The sequence below is a fragment of the Acomys russatus genome, chromosome 20, assembly GCF_903995435.1.
Source record: "Acomys russatus chromosome 20, mAcoRus1.1, whole genome shotgun sequence".
Lineage (NCBI taxonomy): Eukaryota > Metazoa > Chordata > Mammalia > Rodentia > Muridae > Acomys > Acomys russatus.
This window is the reverse complement of record NC_067156.1, coordinates 2,120,640-2,139,848: the sequence shown is the minus strand read 5'-3', so window position 1 is coordinate 2,139,848 and position 19,209 is coordinate 2,120,640. Positions and strand designations below refer to the sequence as shown.

Below are 19,209 nucleotides of genomic sequence, written 5' to 3'. Positions count from 1 at the left end.
CATATACCTATTTATACCACATGCCCACCATGTTAGAATCAGATCCCTGGAAATGACCATATGGATGGATGTGAACCACCATATGGGTGCTGGAACTGAACCCAGACCCTATGCAAGAACAAGTGCTCTCAGCCACTAAGCCATCTCTCAAAGATCCTAGATTTATTTGTACTTTATGAAAATGGGTGTTTGCCTGCCTGTAACTGTACTGTCTGTGTACTATGTGCCTGGTATCTATGGAGGCCAGGAAACGGCATTGCATTCTTGGAAGTGGAGTTAGACAGTTGTATGATGCCATGTTTGGAGGGAACTGAATCCTGGGCTCTCTGAAAGAGCAGCCAGTGCTCTGAACTGCCAAGCCATTTCTCCAGCTGCACAGATCTACTTAATTTTTAAGAGCTAATTTAGCAAACTTTCTTTTTGCAAATGTTTCAAATATGTTGGGTTAAGAATTAGTCTTTGCCCTTTACTTTAAACACCAATTAAAAAAAAAAAAAACACACAATATCATGTCACATATGCTACAAGTACAAGACCATCTAAAATAGTAGTTTTTGAAGCAGTAAGCCAAAAGAGTAAACTGGAATAGGTTCCACAAGCCAGGCATGGTGGAGCACGTGCTGCAGAGGCAGGTGATCTGAGTTTGAGGCCAGCCTGGTCTACAAGGCAAGGTCCAGGACAGAGAACCCTGTCTTGAGAAACACAAAGCAAAACAAGACAAACAAAAGGGATACATTAAGCAGGGCATAGTGGCACACACCTTCAATTCCTGCATCAGAGGTAGGAGGATTTTTATGAGTTCAAAGCTAGCCTGGTTGACATAGTAAGTTCCAGGATAGTGCCAAGGACACAGAGAGACTCTGTCTCAAAAAGAAAAGAAATAAGAGTCCATAAAGTATATATATTAAAAAATGCACATAGGGGGCTGGAGAGATGGCTCAACCATTAAGAGCAGTTGCTGCTTTTGCACAGTCCCTGGGCTTGGTTACCTGCATCCACAGGGCGGGAAGCTCACAACTTCCTATGATTCTAGCTCCAGGGGACTCAACACTCTATTCTGTGTGCTCCAAGCGCATACATATATCCACAGGCACATATGCACAAAACTATACACACAAATTTAGATGAACTATTGTTCATGTCTGTATATAATGCCAACAACAGCAACAGCAGCAACAACAACAAAACCTTATTAGTCATTTTACTAAAGGATCTTAAATTCACAGTCACAGTGACACCCTTACTTATCTGAACAATGTCCATCTTCCTTCACCAAGCTGGGTTACATACAAATAAGTGAATACTTTACAGAACCAGTAACTAAACACAACTTTGATCCTTACCATTTGTACACACAGAGTGCTCCAGTTTAGTATGTGTTTGCTCTATGTATCGAACATGGAGATTCTCCTTTCTTCGTAGCCGGTTAATGCCAGAAAATGAAAAGGATGTTACTGGTGAGTCTGGAATAACGTTTTCCTCACATTCAAGCTCAGCTACTTGATCCTGCTGGTCATTTCTAAAGCAAAACGACAATGAAAAGATGACTACTGTAAGTATGTGTGAACGTATCTACTTGATAATGTGTAGCTATGGTAGGACATAGACACAAAGCCGTAAGAGCTGTTATCCTTTGCATCTACTGTTACGAACTCGGGGACTAGAAGTGAGCAAACCAGTCAGAGCAAAGCAGGGATATTAATACAATTCTTAACCCGAACTACTGGAAATGTTTGGGATGGAAACGGAATGTACATACTGCAGCAAAAGTAAAATTAAAGGTATTTCAAATGGCAAAGAATCCACACAGCTTGAGGAAAGGTATACAAAGTGCTGTACACACCATGGGAAAGGTATATGAAACTTGTGTTGTGTACGAGTAAGCTGGAACACTGAACACCTCAAGTGAATGGGTCCGTAAGTGAAGAGAAAAAGAATTAAGGTTTCAGAGCAAAAAAGGAATATGCTAATTTAACAAGAGTGTACAAGCCTGACTGGACTAGGAAGAGAGGAGGGAAGCCAATCAGACAGTGGCTGTAAAGGAGCAGGCAAGATCCTAGGGTTTGAACTGTAATATCCATGATGGAAAGGAAATGACCAATGTTCAACAATGCGGTAGTAGAATCAGCATGACTCAGCAAATGACACACAGGATGGTATGCTGTTATGCTAACTGCCAACGCTGTTGGGTGTTCACATCTCCAGGAAGCATCCAAAGTGCTGTATATAGGACTTTATGTATATAAAGCCCCACAACTTAGTCTCCTTCTGGTTCCTCTGTTCTATTCATTTTATCGACTGTAAAAATGCTTTTAACCAAGTGTGTAACTCAAGTGATGTTACTGACGGCCAATTACAACGCACGATCTAAAAGGGCAAGGGCCTCTGACTTACTGAGGAATCCCAAGCGTCTAAAAGAGCAAGTGTGTAACAGGTACTGCACAAAGACTTCATGAGTAAATGAATGTGATATTCAGGTTTCACCAAAAGAAAGAAATTTGTGCTGGTCTCAGCAACTCTTCTTGCCTAACTTGATTCAAGACCAATGACACTGATCAAAAATTCGGATACAACGGTGTTACTTACTGACCTATGGCAAACCATTGTTGATCTTATTCACTAATTTTTTATAAGGCTACAATAATTACATATATTTTCAATATATTAAAAAATAATTTCTCATATGATTTCAAACAACTTCATAAGGATTTTATAAACTACGATCAGCAGAGATTGATGGAAGGCTGGCAAGACGATTCAGTAAGTAAAGGTGCTTATGTAAACACGGCAAACTGCTCTGACCTGCGGAACCCATGTGAAGATGAAAGAAATGACCACACAAAGCTGTCTCTTGGCCTCCACAGGTGCACCATGTCACATGTACTCATACACACACACAGACACACTAAATTTTTAAAAATAAAAATCAATCCAAGACAAAGAAAAATGTTTCCTAATATTTATACTTTAACTTCCTCAATTATCAATATCATTATTTATAATTCTATAACATATGATAAAGGACAACCTTAGAGCTAATATCTAGTTAAATTGAGTTAATGACTGTGTATATATACACACACGCACATATGTATGTGTATATCATATTTTTATACTGTGGAAAGATTAAATTAAGCTAATTAATAAATTCGTTTGATAAACATATTTTATAAAGTAAAACATTGAAAACCTACGTTTCTACCAAACTTTAAATATATAATGTGTTGTTGTTTTAGTCACCATTCTGTGCAATATATTTAACATGTAATTTTTAATAACTTAATAGTGCTCCTATTCTATAAATCAACCTGAAACATAAATGGCTCACAAGAAGAAAATTATTCCCTGGCAGGGTTTATTTATAAGGGGTTGGAAATTGCACGAGAAAAAAAAAAAAAAAAAAAAAAAAAAAATCACCCAAACAAACACAAACCAGTCCTATCTAGCAGTGCCTGGCTAAGTAAACAACTATAACTATGCTTCACCAAGGGGAAGCATAATTTCTGTTTTACCCAATTTATTTATTTTATTGTTATATTATTATTATTATTATTATTATTATTTTGGTTTTCTGAGACAGGGTTTCTCTGTGTAGCCTTGGCTGTCCTGGACTCACTTTGTAGATCAGGTTGGCATCAAACTCAGAGATCCACCTGCCTCTGCCTCTGCCTCCCGAGTGTTGAGATTACAAGTGTGTGCCACTGTCCGGCTTCTCAATTTAATTTTTTTAGACATTAGGTTCCATCCTGATTTTCTGAGAAGATGCCCCACAGGCTTCTGTACAGACCAATTTGGCGAGACACTTTCTCAACTAAGGTTTTTTCCTCCCAGATGACTCTAGCCTATATCAGAAAGTAGGAACTAAGAAGTAAGTCCTATTTCTACTCTCAATTTTGTCAGACCACTTTAGAAAATAAAATCTTTCATTTTTGAGATGGTGCTGCGTGGTGGAGAGAGCACTGTTTTTAATCCAGAGGCACAGTTTGACTGACGCTCATACTATGCCCTAGTGATGAAGTCCTAGGGAGGTCATTTGCCTTAGTGAGCTGTGGTTCTCTCACCTGTACAGTATGGACAATAAACTACTCTGCAAGTTAGAAATAATACAGAGCAGAAGACCAGGGGAAAAGGGTGCAGAAAGTAGAAGGCATTTTTATTTCTACAGAGAGGGAAAGAAAACAAAACAAACAAAAAAAAAAACAAAAATAGAAGAGGGAAGTTGCCAAAGAATTCTGCAAGAGGTAGTACTTATAAAACCTCTAGAACACTGGAAAAAGGTAAAAAATCTTAAGTATTTATTTGAAATATAAAATATTTAAGTAATTTTTCTACTGTTTATTTCATTATAAAACCTTAAATGTTTTAAGAAGCTGATAGACAAACCTGCAGTGAAATGCAGTGATTTTCTTTGTATTTCTTACGTAGAGCACTTCATAATACTTAAAAAAATGAAACTTGTGACTGCACTTTCAGCTTGTACAATGAAAATATAATAAAAGCAGGAAAAACAGGAATGTTTCTGCTATGACTGAAAGGAAATACTTACTCAATTTTCTGCTGCAGTTGCTCAGAAAGCTTTTTGTTTTCTTCCTGAAGAGTATTCTTTTCATTCACTTAAAAATAACATGAAAGAAAAAGCATATTAATATCAAGGTCAGGCTTTTAAAATGTCAACATTTACTTTCTTTTTTTTTGAGACAAGGTTTACTTTGCAGCTCAGGCTGATTTGGAACTCAGTATAAGGGCCAGGATAACCTCAAAAATCACAGAAATTTTCCTGTTTCAACACCTTGAGATTCAAAGGGACTATTCGGATATGAGCCATGCCACCTGGCATCCCAATCCTAAACATAATGTTATGCAAGGTCAGTGTTACTATGCAAAACTAACTTGCCCCTGGGTAGTGATTTCTGCATTTCATATTTTGCCAATTCTGTGTAACTGATTAACTGATAACTTTATATAATGCTTGTGGACAAAAGAATATTAAGGAGTACAGTCTAATTATTCATGCTGGGGACAAGAAAGAATTCCATCTGAGCTATTCAGTCCTATTTTCAAATATTATGTGAGATACTTATCTTGAAATAAATTTAATTACAAAAACAGCATTTCCTAGTGTTCGCAATGCTCTGGGTTCGATGGCCTGAACTACTACTACTAATGCTGAATATTAATAAAATACTTAAAAGCACATCTATAAATAAATCTTTCTTCTTTATCATACCTTTCATGAATAATTTAAATATATCCCACTATAAGTACTAACTGTTAGAACCTATCTCTACCAAGTCCTCCTGTCCTTACTTAATTTTTATAAAGCAAAAAAATAACTATAGGATATAATTTCCACTGGAGACAGCCCCAGGGTCCTATCAGTGATTTTTTTTAATGTTACTATGGGCTAAGCAAGCACCACTAGACTAGGAGGACTAGATCTAAGAAAGGATGTTACAGCAAAATCGCCTCCACCAAGAGAGCTCAATCATATCCTAGAAGTCTGTTAAACAAGAGCAGCTTATAAACCTGAACAGATCTTCTTTTCTTTCGAGACAGGGTTTCTCTGTGTATCCCTGGCTGTCCTAGACTCACTCTGTAGACCAGGCTGGCCTTGAACTCACAGAGATCTGCCTGCCTCTGCCTCCCCAGTGCTGGGATTCCAGGCGTGGGCCACCAAGCTTGGATCAAACTTATTTTCTTATGGTACATCAATTACCTTCTGAGGAGAATCTAGAACTTAAAAAAAAAAAAAAAAAGGTAAGCAGTAACTTAAAAAATGAGCAGTAACCTAAAATACTGGTGAAAATGTGGTACATTTACACAATTGTAAATTACTTAGCCATAAAAAACATGAAATCAACATGGCGATGGTGGTGCACACCTTTAATCCCAGCATTGGGCAGGTGGTACAGAGACAAATAGAATTCCATATAGAACCAGTAGGAGTGGCAACTAGGATTTTTAGGGGTGACCAAAGTCAAAGAAGACTTTAAATATCTCATTAGAGGCTGGGCGGTGGTGGCACACACCTTTAATCCCTGTACTGGGGAGGCAGAGGTAGGCAGATCTCTGTGAGTTCGAGGCCAGCCAGATCTACAAAGCAAGTTCCAGGACAGCCAGGCCTAGAAAGAAATACCGACTCAAAAAAATCAAAAATTACAGATATGCCTAGAAATATGCTTCTTGTCTTAAACTTGGTGAAATTTTAAAGGATAATGTAAACAGTATATAGAACACCTTTGCACCTCATTTCCGATTAAAATAAAATTAAATCTATAAAAGACACCTACGTAAAAAAAAGTTAGCAATTAATGTAATTACAGGCAGTTCCCTGGCTACTGTGCTTTAATTACGTGGCAGTGAAGGCACTCACTGAGCTCTGTGATGAGCCTCAGGTTCTGCTGCCGGATGTTCTCGAACTCCTGCTGCTTCTTGTGCATGTGCTCCTCCGTCACCGCGCAGCGGTCACACAGCCCTGCGCGCAACCTGCGGACACAAGCAATGCTGTCACCGCCCGAACCCACTGCCTTACACACAGTGAAGCCTCCTCTGTCGCTCGCTGCTGTTTCAGATTTTAGTTTCCTGGCTTTCGCACTATTTGCAGATACTTAATCCAAAATCTTAAAGAAAAAAAATTTTTTTACCCAAAGTCTAAAATCTGAAAAGCCCCTAAATCTAACATTTTTGTAATACTGGCACAACATTGAGAAGTTCTGGAATTTCAGAGTGTTCTGAATTTTGAAATTTTTAAAGATTTATTTGTTTGTTTGTTTAGGCTTGTTTTCCAAGCAGGGTTTCTCTTTGTAGCCCTGGCCATCCTGAAACTTAACTCTGTAGACCAGGCCGGGTCTCCAGCGTCTAACAGACAGCAGCACCTCTCTGACCTAACCTATTTGCTCAGTAAAATAGCTCAGCAGTTAAGAGCACTGACTGCTCTTCCAGAAGATGAGGGTTCAATTCTCAGCACCCACATGGCAGTTTACAACTGTCTGTAACCCCAAGATCTGACACTCTCACACAGACATACATGCAAGCAAAATACCAATGCACATAAAATAAAAATAAATAAATTAAAAAACATTCCTCAAAAGCGTAAAAAATGTGCCAACACTGAATTGATTTAAATATGTTTTAAGAAATTACCACACCAGGTATCATGGTGTATGCCTTTAATCTCAGCATTCAAGAGGTAAAGGCAGAAGGATTTTTGTTTGAGACCAACTTGGTCTATATAGTGAGTTCCAGGACAACTAGAGATAACCTGCCAAAAAAAGAAAAAGAAAAAGAGAAAAAAGAAAGGAAAATAAGGAAAGAAAGAAAACGAAATGAACTACCATACCATCCAACATATTCTTTACTATATTCTGAGTTGTCACGTAACTCACTCACTGCATCCCTAGAAACAAAATGTGGACTTATCTCTGCAGTACATGACTGTTGGTTTGGGTATAGTGAACGGCAAGATTGCTATAATGAAACAAGCCTAAGTGTGTGCCATCTCCGTGGCCCTGATACAACATCACTAGCAAGCCTCATTCGACACTCTAGCAGGAGCAGTGAGAGCTCATCTGGCACATGTACTTGCAGCGAAGTTCCACCCCATGCATTGGATCTCTAGGATCCACATGGTGGAAGGAGAAAGCCAATGGCCACAAGCTGTCCTCTGACTTTCACACTGGGCATGGTCATGCTTGTATCCATATACACATGCAAACACGCAATAAATGAATAAACAACGAATAAAGACAAACACATCTTAAGAAGTTAAGTCTCTAAGAAATCTGAGCAGCATTAAGACCTAAAGCTACTGACCACTCGAAGACATCATTAAGGAAATGACTGGCCAGACCTCGCTGTGGTAAAGCCCCCTACCCACAGCACTGTTCATGTACTCAGAGCCTCCAACAGATTTTGCTCCGATATAAACAGATAAGCAAGTTTCAACAGACAAGCCTGACAGTCTGAGTTCCTACATGGTGGAAGCAGAGAAGTCACTGCTGCAAGGTGTCGCCTGACCTTCACACATATGTTGTGTCATGTACACACCCATGACTCTTACAGAGTAAACGATTGTTAGGGCATTAAAAACAAGCTTAGGGAAAAAAAAAAAAAAAAAAAAAAAAACAAAAACAAGCTTAGGAAGAGACCAAAATAGGGCATTAAAAAAGGCAATGGGAGAGACTGGGCATGGGGGTAACTAGGAAGAAATATAAACTATGTGAAGAAAGAGAAAAAGAAAGAAACGATCACAGAGACAAAAGATTAAAAAAAAAAAAAACAAGCAAAAAAAAAAAAAAAAAAAAAAGCAAACAAAGACTGAAATGAAAGCAAAACAAGAGCACACGATGGAGTGGAGGCGGACGACTTTCTAGTAATTGTGAGGCAGAAGGGAAGTCTAAGACAGCCTCATCCGCATTTATAGTTGCAGGCCAGCTAGGCTACGCAACAAGACTTATCTCGAAATATCAAAGGTGTGTAACAGATCCTGGAAATTAAAAATAACAGCAGGGGAAAACAAGTGAGAAATCTCCCAAAGTAGTATAAAAACACAACAAAACAAAACAAAAAACCTAGGGGATGAGCCTAGCACACCCTATAACATATGCTCTAAAAAACAAGGGGACAGAGACAAACAATCTCTTATCAACACAATTCAAGAGCGAGATCTGGTAACAGTCTTAAAAGCACTTCCGTTTTAAAGGGTAAGTTGAAGCAGACCGTGACTCTAGGACAGGTAAAAGGAGGGCAAAATATTAGTGTCTTCCTGTAATACACCATGAGTCCTTTTCACATCTTTTAAAGGAAAGGATTATAAGACAAAGATGTGAAAATACGTAGTGTGGTTCAAAAGAAAACAAAAGTAAATCTTTAAAAGACGGAAGGGAGTTTAAATAGTGCCACTGGTTAGTTACAAAATACAGCAACGCTGTCTAGCTTGTCCATTATATCTAGTTCTTCTCAACAAGTGCCACTCTTAGGAAAGAGGTCAACTCTTGACTGTCTATAGATTTTAGTCTATGTTGTATTTAAGTTGACATATTGAAATTGAGCACATTAACAACTATGCCCAATTGTTATACTCCCCCAATGAGTTAAAATTTAGTCATTTTTTTTCAATAAGGTTTCAATAAATACTACTTTAATGTATTCGGTAACCAATGTCGCATTTTTACATAACTCATTGTTTACTAGAGAACGGCATGCAGTAAACAGTTATGCAGCGCAGTACCTTGACCCACACTGTGACAGCAGAAATATAGAGGAGCATCAAGACAACCTAGCTTCACAAGTTAGAGAAAGTCTCCTGAGGAGCAAACAGCAAGACAAACAAGGACAATACAAAACTATACAACACCTAGTTACTTGTGTCAATGTTCCTCCTAACTACAACTGAAATGTTTGGTTTTCTACCACTGCCAAAATGGTTTTTAAGATACCAAATATAAGCCAAGTGTTGGGGCGCACGCCTTTAATCCCAGCACTTGGGAGGCAGAGGCAGGCGGATTGCTGTAAATTCGAGGCCAGCCTGGTCTACAAAGCAAGTCCAGTATAGTCAAGGCTACACAGAGAAACCTTGTCTCGAAAAACAAAAACAAAACAAAAAACAAAACAAACAAACAAACAAACAACAACAACAGCAACAAAAAACCCAGGCTAGTGAGGAGAATAGTGAATTGAGTCCAGCCTGGGCATTAAACCAAGCAACCAACTAACAAGCTAGTGCTTCTCTATGGCCTTCAGCTTACATCTGAACCAGGCTCACTGAACTGAAGGCTCTCGGTTCTGGCTAAGCTGGCTGGCCACTGAGCTCTCAGGATCCACCTGGTACCCGCCCCCGGGGCTGGGGTACAGCAGTGTGCACTACACCTGACTGTTCAGTGGGTGCTGAGGATTCAAGTTGAGATCCTCATGCTTACAGAGCAGGTGCGCTTACCTACTGTGGACGCGATCCCCAGGCTCTTACGTGCTTATTAAGGTGCATTCTAGGGCTGGTAGGACAGCACACAGGTACCAAGTGCTTGTCCTGTAGCCCGATGACCTGAGTTGGATCCCCAGAACTCTCGGTAGGACAGGACCGCCTCTCGTGACACAGCTCACACATACATGAGTCATGTATGGACACATAAATAATATAACATTAAAACTGCATCCTATTTGCTTTTCTACCACAATGGCTGTTAGATTTAGTGAAATACTATAAATCCTTTAACTTTTATATGTATAATAGCAAAACACAAATGAACTATATAAGATTATCAACTTTTTTTGAGACAATATCTCACATGTAGTGAACTCACAGAGAGCTGCCTGCCTCTGCCTCCTTAGTGCTTGGATTAAAGGTGTGAATCACCAAGTGTGGCCTTGAAATGAGAACATTTTACTAGCACTGTGCAGAATGACTTTCATGACACTCTCTACATGTATACACTGTATAATGATAATATTCACTCTTCATTTCCATTCCTATCCGTCCAACTTGCATCTCCTTTAAGAAAAAAAAAAAAAAGCAAAATTCCACATGAGAAAGCCTATTTTTTTTCCTGAGTTTGTCTACTTTACTTTACATGATCTTCTCCGGACCTATGTATTCTCTTGCAAAAATTCAATTTCATTCTTTTGCTGAGTAAAACTCCCCTATGTATATAGAACATATTTTCTCTAACAATGCATTTGTTAAAGGGCTGACAACCATCTATAATGAGATCTGGTGTGCTCCCTCTTCTGGCCTGCAGGCAGACATGCAGGCAGAACATTGTATCCATAATTTTTTTAAAAAGAGGGTATATATGTTAATTCCATAATTTGACCTTTAAAAATTGCCTTTTTCATGTTTCCTGTGGGAGATGTGCATGTTGCATATGTGTGTGGGCATGTGTGGGGGCGCAGGTGTCCTCATTCTGATGTGGGGAATCGTTCTCAACAGTTCTTCCATCTATATGTATTGAGGCAGGGTCTCTCAATCAAACACGGAGCCCAACAATATGGCTAATCTCCCTAGTCAGCTTGCTCTGAGGATCCTGAGCCCACACTAGCATGCAAAGGGAAACTTTAGCCACTGAGCCACTTCCCAAGTCCTAACGTGGCTACTGCAAATAGTCACATAATAAATGTGGAAATGTAGTTATATTTATTCAATATTGACTTGGCTATTTTGTGTACAGACCCAGGAAAGGTATTACTGGATTACATGGCAGCCCTATTCTGCACTGTCAAGGAACTTCAATCCTGGCTTTCACTTAGACCCTATCAGTTCCCATGCCATCCAACAGAGCAAACGGCTTCCCTCCCTCCAGTCTTGCCAGGATTCACTGTCTGCTTGATGATAACCATTCTGGCTGAGGCTTCAATAGAACCACAGTGTAGTCTTGATTTACATTTCCTTGATAGATAAAACTGTTGAATACTTTTTTTCTCCATTTCTATATTGGCTATTTTACCTTTTTTTGAAAGTATCCATTCAATTCACTTGTCTGTTTATTAGTTATTTGCTCTCTTGGTATTTGAATACTCCATATATTATGGATATTAATCCCATGTCAGATGAATAACTGGCAAATATTTCTTCTACTGTAGGTTGTCTCTTCACTAATTTTCTTTTGCTGTGTAGAAATGTTCTCATTTCATGCAATCCCATTTGCCAATTTTTATTGCATTCTGAGCTATTCTATAGGAAGTTTTAAAAAAAGATTTATTTATTTACTTTTATGTATACAATACTCTGTCTGCATGTACACCTACAGGACAGAAGAGGACATCAGATCACATTATAGATGGTTGTGAGCCATCATGTGGCTGCTGGGAATTGAACTCAGGACCTCTGGAAGAACAGTCAGTGCTCTTAACCTCTGAGCCATCTCTCCAGCCCCTATAGGAAGTTTTAAATCCACCATTCTCTCCAAACTTCCACAGTGATGCAGCTTTTGCAAATCACCTCTGATACTGGCTAAAAGGCCTGAGTCCAAGCCAAGGGCAAGCCCACCTTTAGGATAGAGGTGTAGAGGGGAGAAGGGAGCCTGTGGCACCGTGGGAGGAAATGGGGGTGAAGCTGGAGCTTTGGGTTATATAAATGTAGTAATAGCAGGATTACTTCTGTAGCCCAGATGGCCAGTGCTTTAAAAAGTAGAACTCCTCCTCATCTCATTGCTTTTATGTATTTAAAATGTAAATGTCATTTGTTTTGATATAACTGTTAAGAAATGTTGTGCTGCCTTGCATCTGTAGACAATGTGACTGCAAGATAGCATCAGTTGTACCACTGAAAAAAAAAACTCAGGAAAGTTAGACTTAGATATTGATGCTGGATTTCACTCCATAGGCTCTACTAGAGCATTTCAGAGAGGTTATGAATGGTGTTACAAATAGATTACAGGGGGTTGGGGAGATGGCTCAGAGGCTAAGAGCACTGACTGTTTTTCCAGAGGTCCTACTACTCTTCTGGAGGTCCCGAGTTCAATTTCCAGCAACCACACAGTGGCTCACAACAATCTATAGTGTGATCTGACGCCCTCTTCTGGCCTGCAGGTGTATATGCAAAGCACTGTGTATATAATAAAAAATAAACAAATCTTTAAAAAAAAATACATTACAGGGAAAAGGGGTCTGTCAGAAAGCCACAGCACTCCTAATGAACTGCTGACTAATGACTGGTTTATGTAATTTTTAAACAGGCTTAAATCTGGGTGTACTATATAGTATACCAGAATGCCAAGGTTGGAGTTATAGTCACTAGCTGAGATATAACAGAAATCTTATTAAACTTGTTATATAATGTTGGTTTCATTATGTCATTTAATTTTCCAATTACCCCTGTAGGTCTAGCTTTCCTCCACTTTAATAGCATGTTTTCCCTCAAAATCTTCTGCTAAATTCTTACTTTTTATTAAACCACTTAGTGCTAAAGGACTGAATTTGAGAGCACATCTATTCTCTTCCCACACGTGTTCAACATCCTCAGAGATTCACCGAGCTCGAAATACACATACAGTGCTGTACTAGGCATGTCCACGTGCGTGCCACTGGTACCCAACCGCCCACCCTTTGTCACTCCCCTGCTCAAACACTCCAATAGCTTCCATCATAATGAAATCGAAACTTGTTGCCTACATGTACAGATAATGTAATTAAGATGTTCAGTCTTACCTACTATGACTCAGCCTTTAAGTTACAACCATAGTAGATTTTATATGTTCATATACTTGAAAATAATTTCCATCTTTTTAAAGTTTTGTTTGGAGACAAGGATCAATATGCAGCCCTGGCTGGCCTGGAACTCAATGCACAGTCCACGTTGACATCAAACTCAGAGATCTACGGGCCTCTGCCTCCTCCAAGTGCTGGAATTAAGGGCATGTGCCATCCATCACACCTGGCCTGCCTTAAAAATCATGTATGCTGTCTCTCATAGTCTCTGACTTCCTCAGATAACTGTCTCTCCTACACTCCTGTATTCCAGGCTTAACCTCAATAGCACTGCCTCAGAAAGGCCACCCGCTGACCATCTGTAAGCATCCTTCCTACAGTCACTCAAATACACCACCTCACTACATTTTCTCCATTGCACTTCGTATGTGAAATCCTTTTATTGTTAGTTGTATGAGTTACTTCCAGAATTTGACAATTAAATATATGGTCCATTATATACTAAGGAAAGAATTCCTACAAGTCGCTAAAGCAACACCTAAGATAAGTCTTAAAGACACAGTGTGAAGCTCGAATTAAGATATGTATGTGATCTCAAAGCTTGTGTATCTTTCCCACAAGATGCTGTCTACTCAAGCAGATGGATATCCTCAAAGCTACCATATAAGAGACATTCAACTTCAGTTTGCATACTGCATGATCTTGGAATGACGAGATCACACATGCTGCCAAATGTGATAGCAGGAATCTGGTTCCCGGGATCCCACAGCTGCTCTTTGACCTCCACATGCACATCAAGACAGACACACACATGCACACAAAATAAACAAAATAAGACGTTATCTCACCATTAAGGAAAAAGTGCTACCTCAAATCAGCCTTTTGGTAACTTATATAAAAATGGCAAGTACCAATTCTAGAAGTGTTTTTTATTCCTGAGTATTGAACTCATCTGAGTGGGTAAAAGAAGGTCAATGTATGAAGGTTGATTATGTTATCTCAGGAATATTCAAATGGAAAAATCCCTACATTGACAGAGAACTGTAAAAGAAAAGATATCGGAGTAAGAAATGATGGCAGAAATAGAATGCATTAGTTTCCATATACTTGGAGATAAAATGAACTGTAAGCACTGGATGCCAGAGCATTGCTTCCCTGAGTCCCCTACATCTAGCATTAAAGACAACATCTATAGGTTAAGTTATGATTGCTAAAAATAGTAGGAAAAATACACAGAATATCCTCAGTGTCAGTAGGCTAAGTAAGAGAAAACTACCTCCAATCCCAGAAATGAGTAAAAGTAAGCTCAACCGACGCCCATTGAGGGACAAGAGTAATTTCTCATTCAAGTTTCATACTTACCTATCTTCTAAAATTTTAATGGTTTCCTGAAGGACTTTCTGTTGGTCTCTCAACTGCTGATTTTTGGTGAAGAATTCTTCTAGTCTTTGTGCATCTCTAAAGTTAGAAAACAAACAAAAATTCCATGGAAAAGTAAAGATAATTCTGATGTTATAAATTCAAAATTTGGTCTTAAAAACAAGACTGTGTTGGGGAAATGGTTCAGACAGTAAAGTGCTCGCTCACATTCACAGCAATCAAGAGCAGAATTTCTGGGGGAAGCTGGGCAGCTTGCACTGTAACCACAGCACGGGGAGGCACACAGACAATCTCTGGGGCTTGCTGGCCAGTCGCACTAGTAAAACCTTTGAGACCCAGTCTAAAAACTACGGTGAAGGCAACTGAAGAAGACACCAGCATCAGGCTCCAGTCTCCACCCACATGTGAACACACATCACCTTGCGCCAAAAGAAAAAGGTAGACAGACAGCTGATTAGGTTGGACACTCTTTGGGGTTTTTTCCTTTCATTAAGTAATGGCAGAGTAATAAGATTATCAGATTGACTAATTGGCCATTATGACAATTATTTCTTCTGGTAAGTAACAGATATAAAGGAGATAAACACAAAGTCTTTGTCCCATCTAACACTCTGGAGAAGGTAATAAAAGGGTAACTTTCCTTTGATTTTAGCTGCTCATTTTTGCTTCTAAACCACTATCACACTAATCCACCTGAAGTCCACAAGCATTAAAAAAGACCAAATGTCTGTGAGCTATAAGCCAAAGTAAAATGTTGTTATCCCTTACTGAACAACCAGCTGTGTTTCCATTCTTTACTATTCAGATTTCTATAAACTCTTAATTACTAATTTACATATTTAAGAAGCATCTTTATATGGCTGTTTAATTTGGAGTAAGAAGTAATACTTTAGTAAAAAGTACATTTAAAAATAGACAAATCTAGACCAATTTTACAACTCTAATTCAATTTTCAGGGAAAATTATTTTGATTCAAGAAAAGATAAAAATGCTACTTTTATGAATAAATTAATAAAATATATTTTAAAATGCTGCTTTATAGCTTTAAAACTATGGTTTAAAATAGTAATGTTTTAGAAAATAAAATTAATAGGTTTCAAAGAAAAATTAATAGGTTTCCAGGAAGGATTCACTTTAATGAAATTAAGTTCTTTTAAAAACATGTAGTGAATGAAAGTAATTTAAAATGTATAATTAAATAGTAAGCACAGTAATCTCTAGGTCTTAGCACTGTTTCTTAAAAATGATCAACGTTTTGACTTTTAAGGATGGCATTTTGAAATAGTGGTTGTTATTTTAGGATTTGCAACATTTGTAACTGTAACACTAACCCACAGAGAAACATAAAAGATTTTATCCTGTAACAATCAACTCTGAAACACTGAACCATTAGAAAAAGCCAAACACTGAAGCTGGAGAGACCGCTCTGGCTAAGAGCACTGGCTGCTCTTCTAGAAGACTCGGTTCGATTCCTAGCACCCATATGACCACCCACAACCACCTGTAACTCCAGCTTCAAGATCCAGGCCTTCTTCTGACCTCCACGTACACCAGGCACACACATGGTGCACAGGCATACACACACATGGTGCACAGGCATACACACACATGGTGCACAGGCATACACACACACGGTGCACAGGCATACACACACGGTGCACAGGCATACACACACACGGTGCACAGGCATACACACACACGGTGCACAGGCATACACACACATGGTACACAGGCTTACACACACATGGTGCACAGGCATACACACACATGGTGCACAGGCTTACACACACACGGTGCACAGGCATACACACACATGGTGCACAGGCATACACACACATGGTGCACAGGCTTCCACACACATGGTGCACAGGCATACACACACATGGTGCACAGGCTTCCACACACATGGTGCACAGGCATACACACACATGGTGCACAGGCATACACACACATGGTGCACAGGCATACACACACATGGTGCACAGGCATACACACACATGGTGCACAGGCTTACACACACATGGTGCACAGGCATACACACACATGGTGCACAGGCATACACACACATGGTGCACAGGCATACACACACACGGTGCACAGGCATACACACACATGGTACACAGGCTTCCACACACATGGTGCACAGGCATACACACACATGGTGCACAGGCATACACACACATGGTGCACAGGCATACACACACATGGTGCACAGGCTTCCACATACATGGTGCACAGGCACACACACACATGGTGCACAGGCATACACACACATGGTGCACAGGCATACACACACATGGTGCACAGGCATATACACAAGCCAAACACAAATGCACATACAAATAATGATAATAATAATAAAATTCTTTTTAAAAATTAAAAGTGAGCTGTGCAGGGGTGGTACACAGCTTTAATCCCAGCACTTGGGAGACAGAGGCAGGAAGATCTGTGAGTTCCAGGTGAGCTGGGTTTACAAAGTGAGTTCCAGGTCAGCCAGAGCCCCACAGGGAAACTCTGTCTTGAAAAACGAAACAAGGGGCTGGAGTGAGGCACTGCCTGCTCTTTCAAAGGTCCTGAGTTCAATGCCCAGCAACCACATGGTGGCTCACAACCACCTATAATGAGATCTGGTGCCCTCTTCTGGTGTGCATGCAAGCAAAACACTGTATATTTAATAAATAAATAAATCTTTTTTTTTTAAAAAGAGAAAGAAAAATGAAACAAAACAGTAAAAGCAAACAAAAACTCTCATAGAGTTTTGTCTATATTACACAAGAAAGAAGTATAAAGTAACTCCAGTACACAATCATATAGATATTTCATTTGGTTTGCATTAAATCACTATATGTTACTGACATATTCATATTCTAGTTGACAATGTTTATAAAGGGCATCAACACAAACAAAAGTGGAACTAAAAATCACTGTATTAAATGCATTTCATAATTTTAAAATTCAAGTAACAAAAAATTTTAGCAGCCAGGAAAAGTTTGTTTATTCTTAAGTAAAACAGATATTTACATTATATTTCAAGAGGACAGAAAAATGAATTTTACATATTAAGAAAATGATTCTATTTTTCTGTCTCATCCAATAAAATGATGCAATTTAACTTTGGAGTAATGTATATCATAGGAAGAACTTACACACATTTCTCTTAGGTCACAAATATAAATCATTAAACTTATAATATATATGATGCATAAATATAAGGCAATACCATTATATTAAAGTACATTAAAAGACCGGACACTATGAAATTTTGGGGGCAAGGAGAGGGCAGGGTTCAAGACAGAGATTCTCTGTATAGCCTTGGCTATCCTGGAAGTCTCTCTGCAGACGAGGCTGGCCTCGAACTCAGAGATCCGCCTGGTTCTGCTTCTTGAGTGCTGGGACTAAAGGCTTTTCTGGGAGAGTCAGTTTATGAAATTCTATAAAATGTGTCACATAAGGAGCATCGTGCTCCAGGAGCTGCACTGGTAATGCCTCTTTAAGAATTGGCGACACTAACTGTAGCAACATTTGCAGTTGCCTACTCAATAGTTACTTTCCCAGTTTACTTATTGCTAAGATTAATCTTCATTTCTTTAATACTTAGTAGTTTTGGGGAGAGAAGTTGATCTTTTCTAATGTTTCATTTTGGAAACAATTTCAGAATCACAAATAAGTTGTAAATACAGACCCAATCATTGAAATAAAAATAATTAACCAATAACACTGGTAAGTGGTAACTAATTACAAACCCTATTTAAATTTTACCATCTGTTCCTTTAATATGCTATCTCTGGTCCAGGATCCTACACTGTATTTGTCATGTCTCCCCCAGTTTGGTAACTTTCTCTGTCATGTCTTTTACAAGACTGACATCATTGCCAAGTACCCTGCAGGTATTTTGTTGACTATGCTTCCTCATGTTTTGTCTTAAGAATATGAGAAAAGCAATATTGTGGCTCTTTGTTTTGTTTTGTTTTGTTTTTTGAGACAGGTTTCCCCCTGTGTAGCCCTGGCTGTCCTGGCCTCACTTTGTAGACCAGGCTGGCCTTGAACTCAGAGTTCCCCCTGTGTCTACTTCCCGAGTGCTGGGATTAAAGGTGTGTGCCACCAAGCCCAGTTTATTGTACCCTTCTTAATGCACTACATTAATAGATACTTGAGGCAAATACATCTCAATATTAGTGATATTAACTTTGATAATTTGATTTGTGAAGTCTGCTGGGTTTCTCAGTTGTAATGATCCTTTGTATTTAGAATCATGTAGGCAGACACTTGAGTTTATAAAATATACAAATATGGCTTCTTTTAAAAGTCCATATATAGTATTTTTTAGGTAATGAGTGTTTTGCGTACGTGTATATTAATGTGCACTATGTGTATGCCTGATAACCCCAGAGACCAGAAGAGATCCCTTGGAACTGAAATTACAGGCTATTGTGAGCAGCCATGTAGGTGATGGGAACCAAGCCTGAGTCCTATGGGAGAGCAGTCGGTGTGCTCTCTACCTTCTCACCATGCAGGAAGAACAAACACTGTTTCTCATGAATACTGTATCATACTTATTGTAGGCCTAATAGATGGCTATTGCCTTTAACAATTTATACTGTAAAGCTTTCCAAATAACGCTTTTTCAATGTCTACAACTCTTTCTACTTTTACTAACTGGAGTTCCACTGATAAAGAATCATCCCTTTA

General features: G+C 38.9%; 1 protein-coding gene across 1 annotated transcript in view; it reads right to left on the bottom strand.

Moving 5' to 3' along the window:
- Window positions 1-19,209, bottom strand: part of Rbbp8 (RB binding protein 8, endonuclease) — a 66,810-nt gene that overhangs the window by 32,722 nt on the left and 14,879 nt on the right. Inside the window, exons 3-6 of the mRNA XM_051163086.1 lie at window positions 14,503-14,598; window positions 6,374-6,486; window positions 4,547-4,613; window positions 1,344-1,519 (exon numbers count right to left, since the gene is read on the bottom strand). Of these exons, the coding sequence (XP_051019043.1) occupies window positions 1,344-1,519; window positions 4,547-4,613; window positions 6,374-6,486; window positions 14,503-14,598 (452 nt within the window). The remainder of the gene's footprint in view (window positions 1-1,343; window positions 1,520-4,546; window positions 4,614-6,373; window positions 6,487-14,502; window positions 14,599-19,209) is intronic.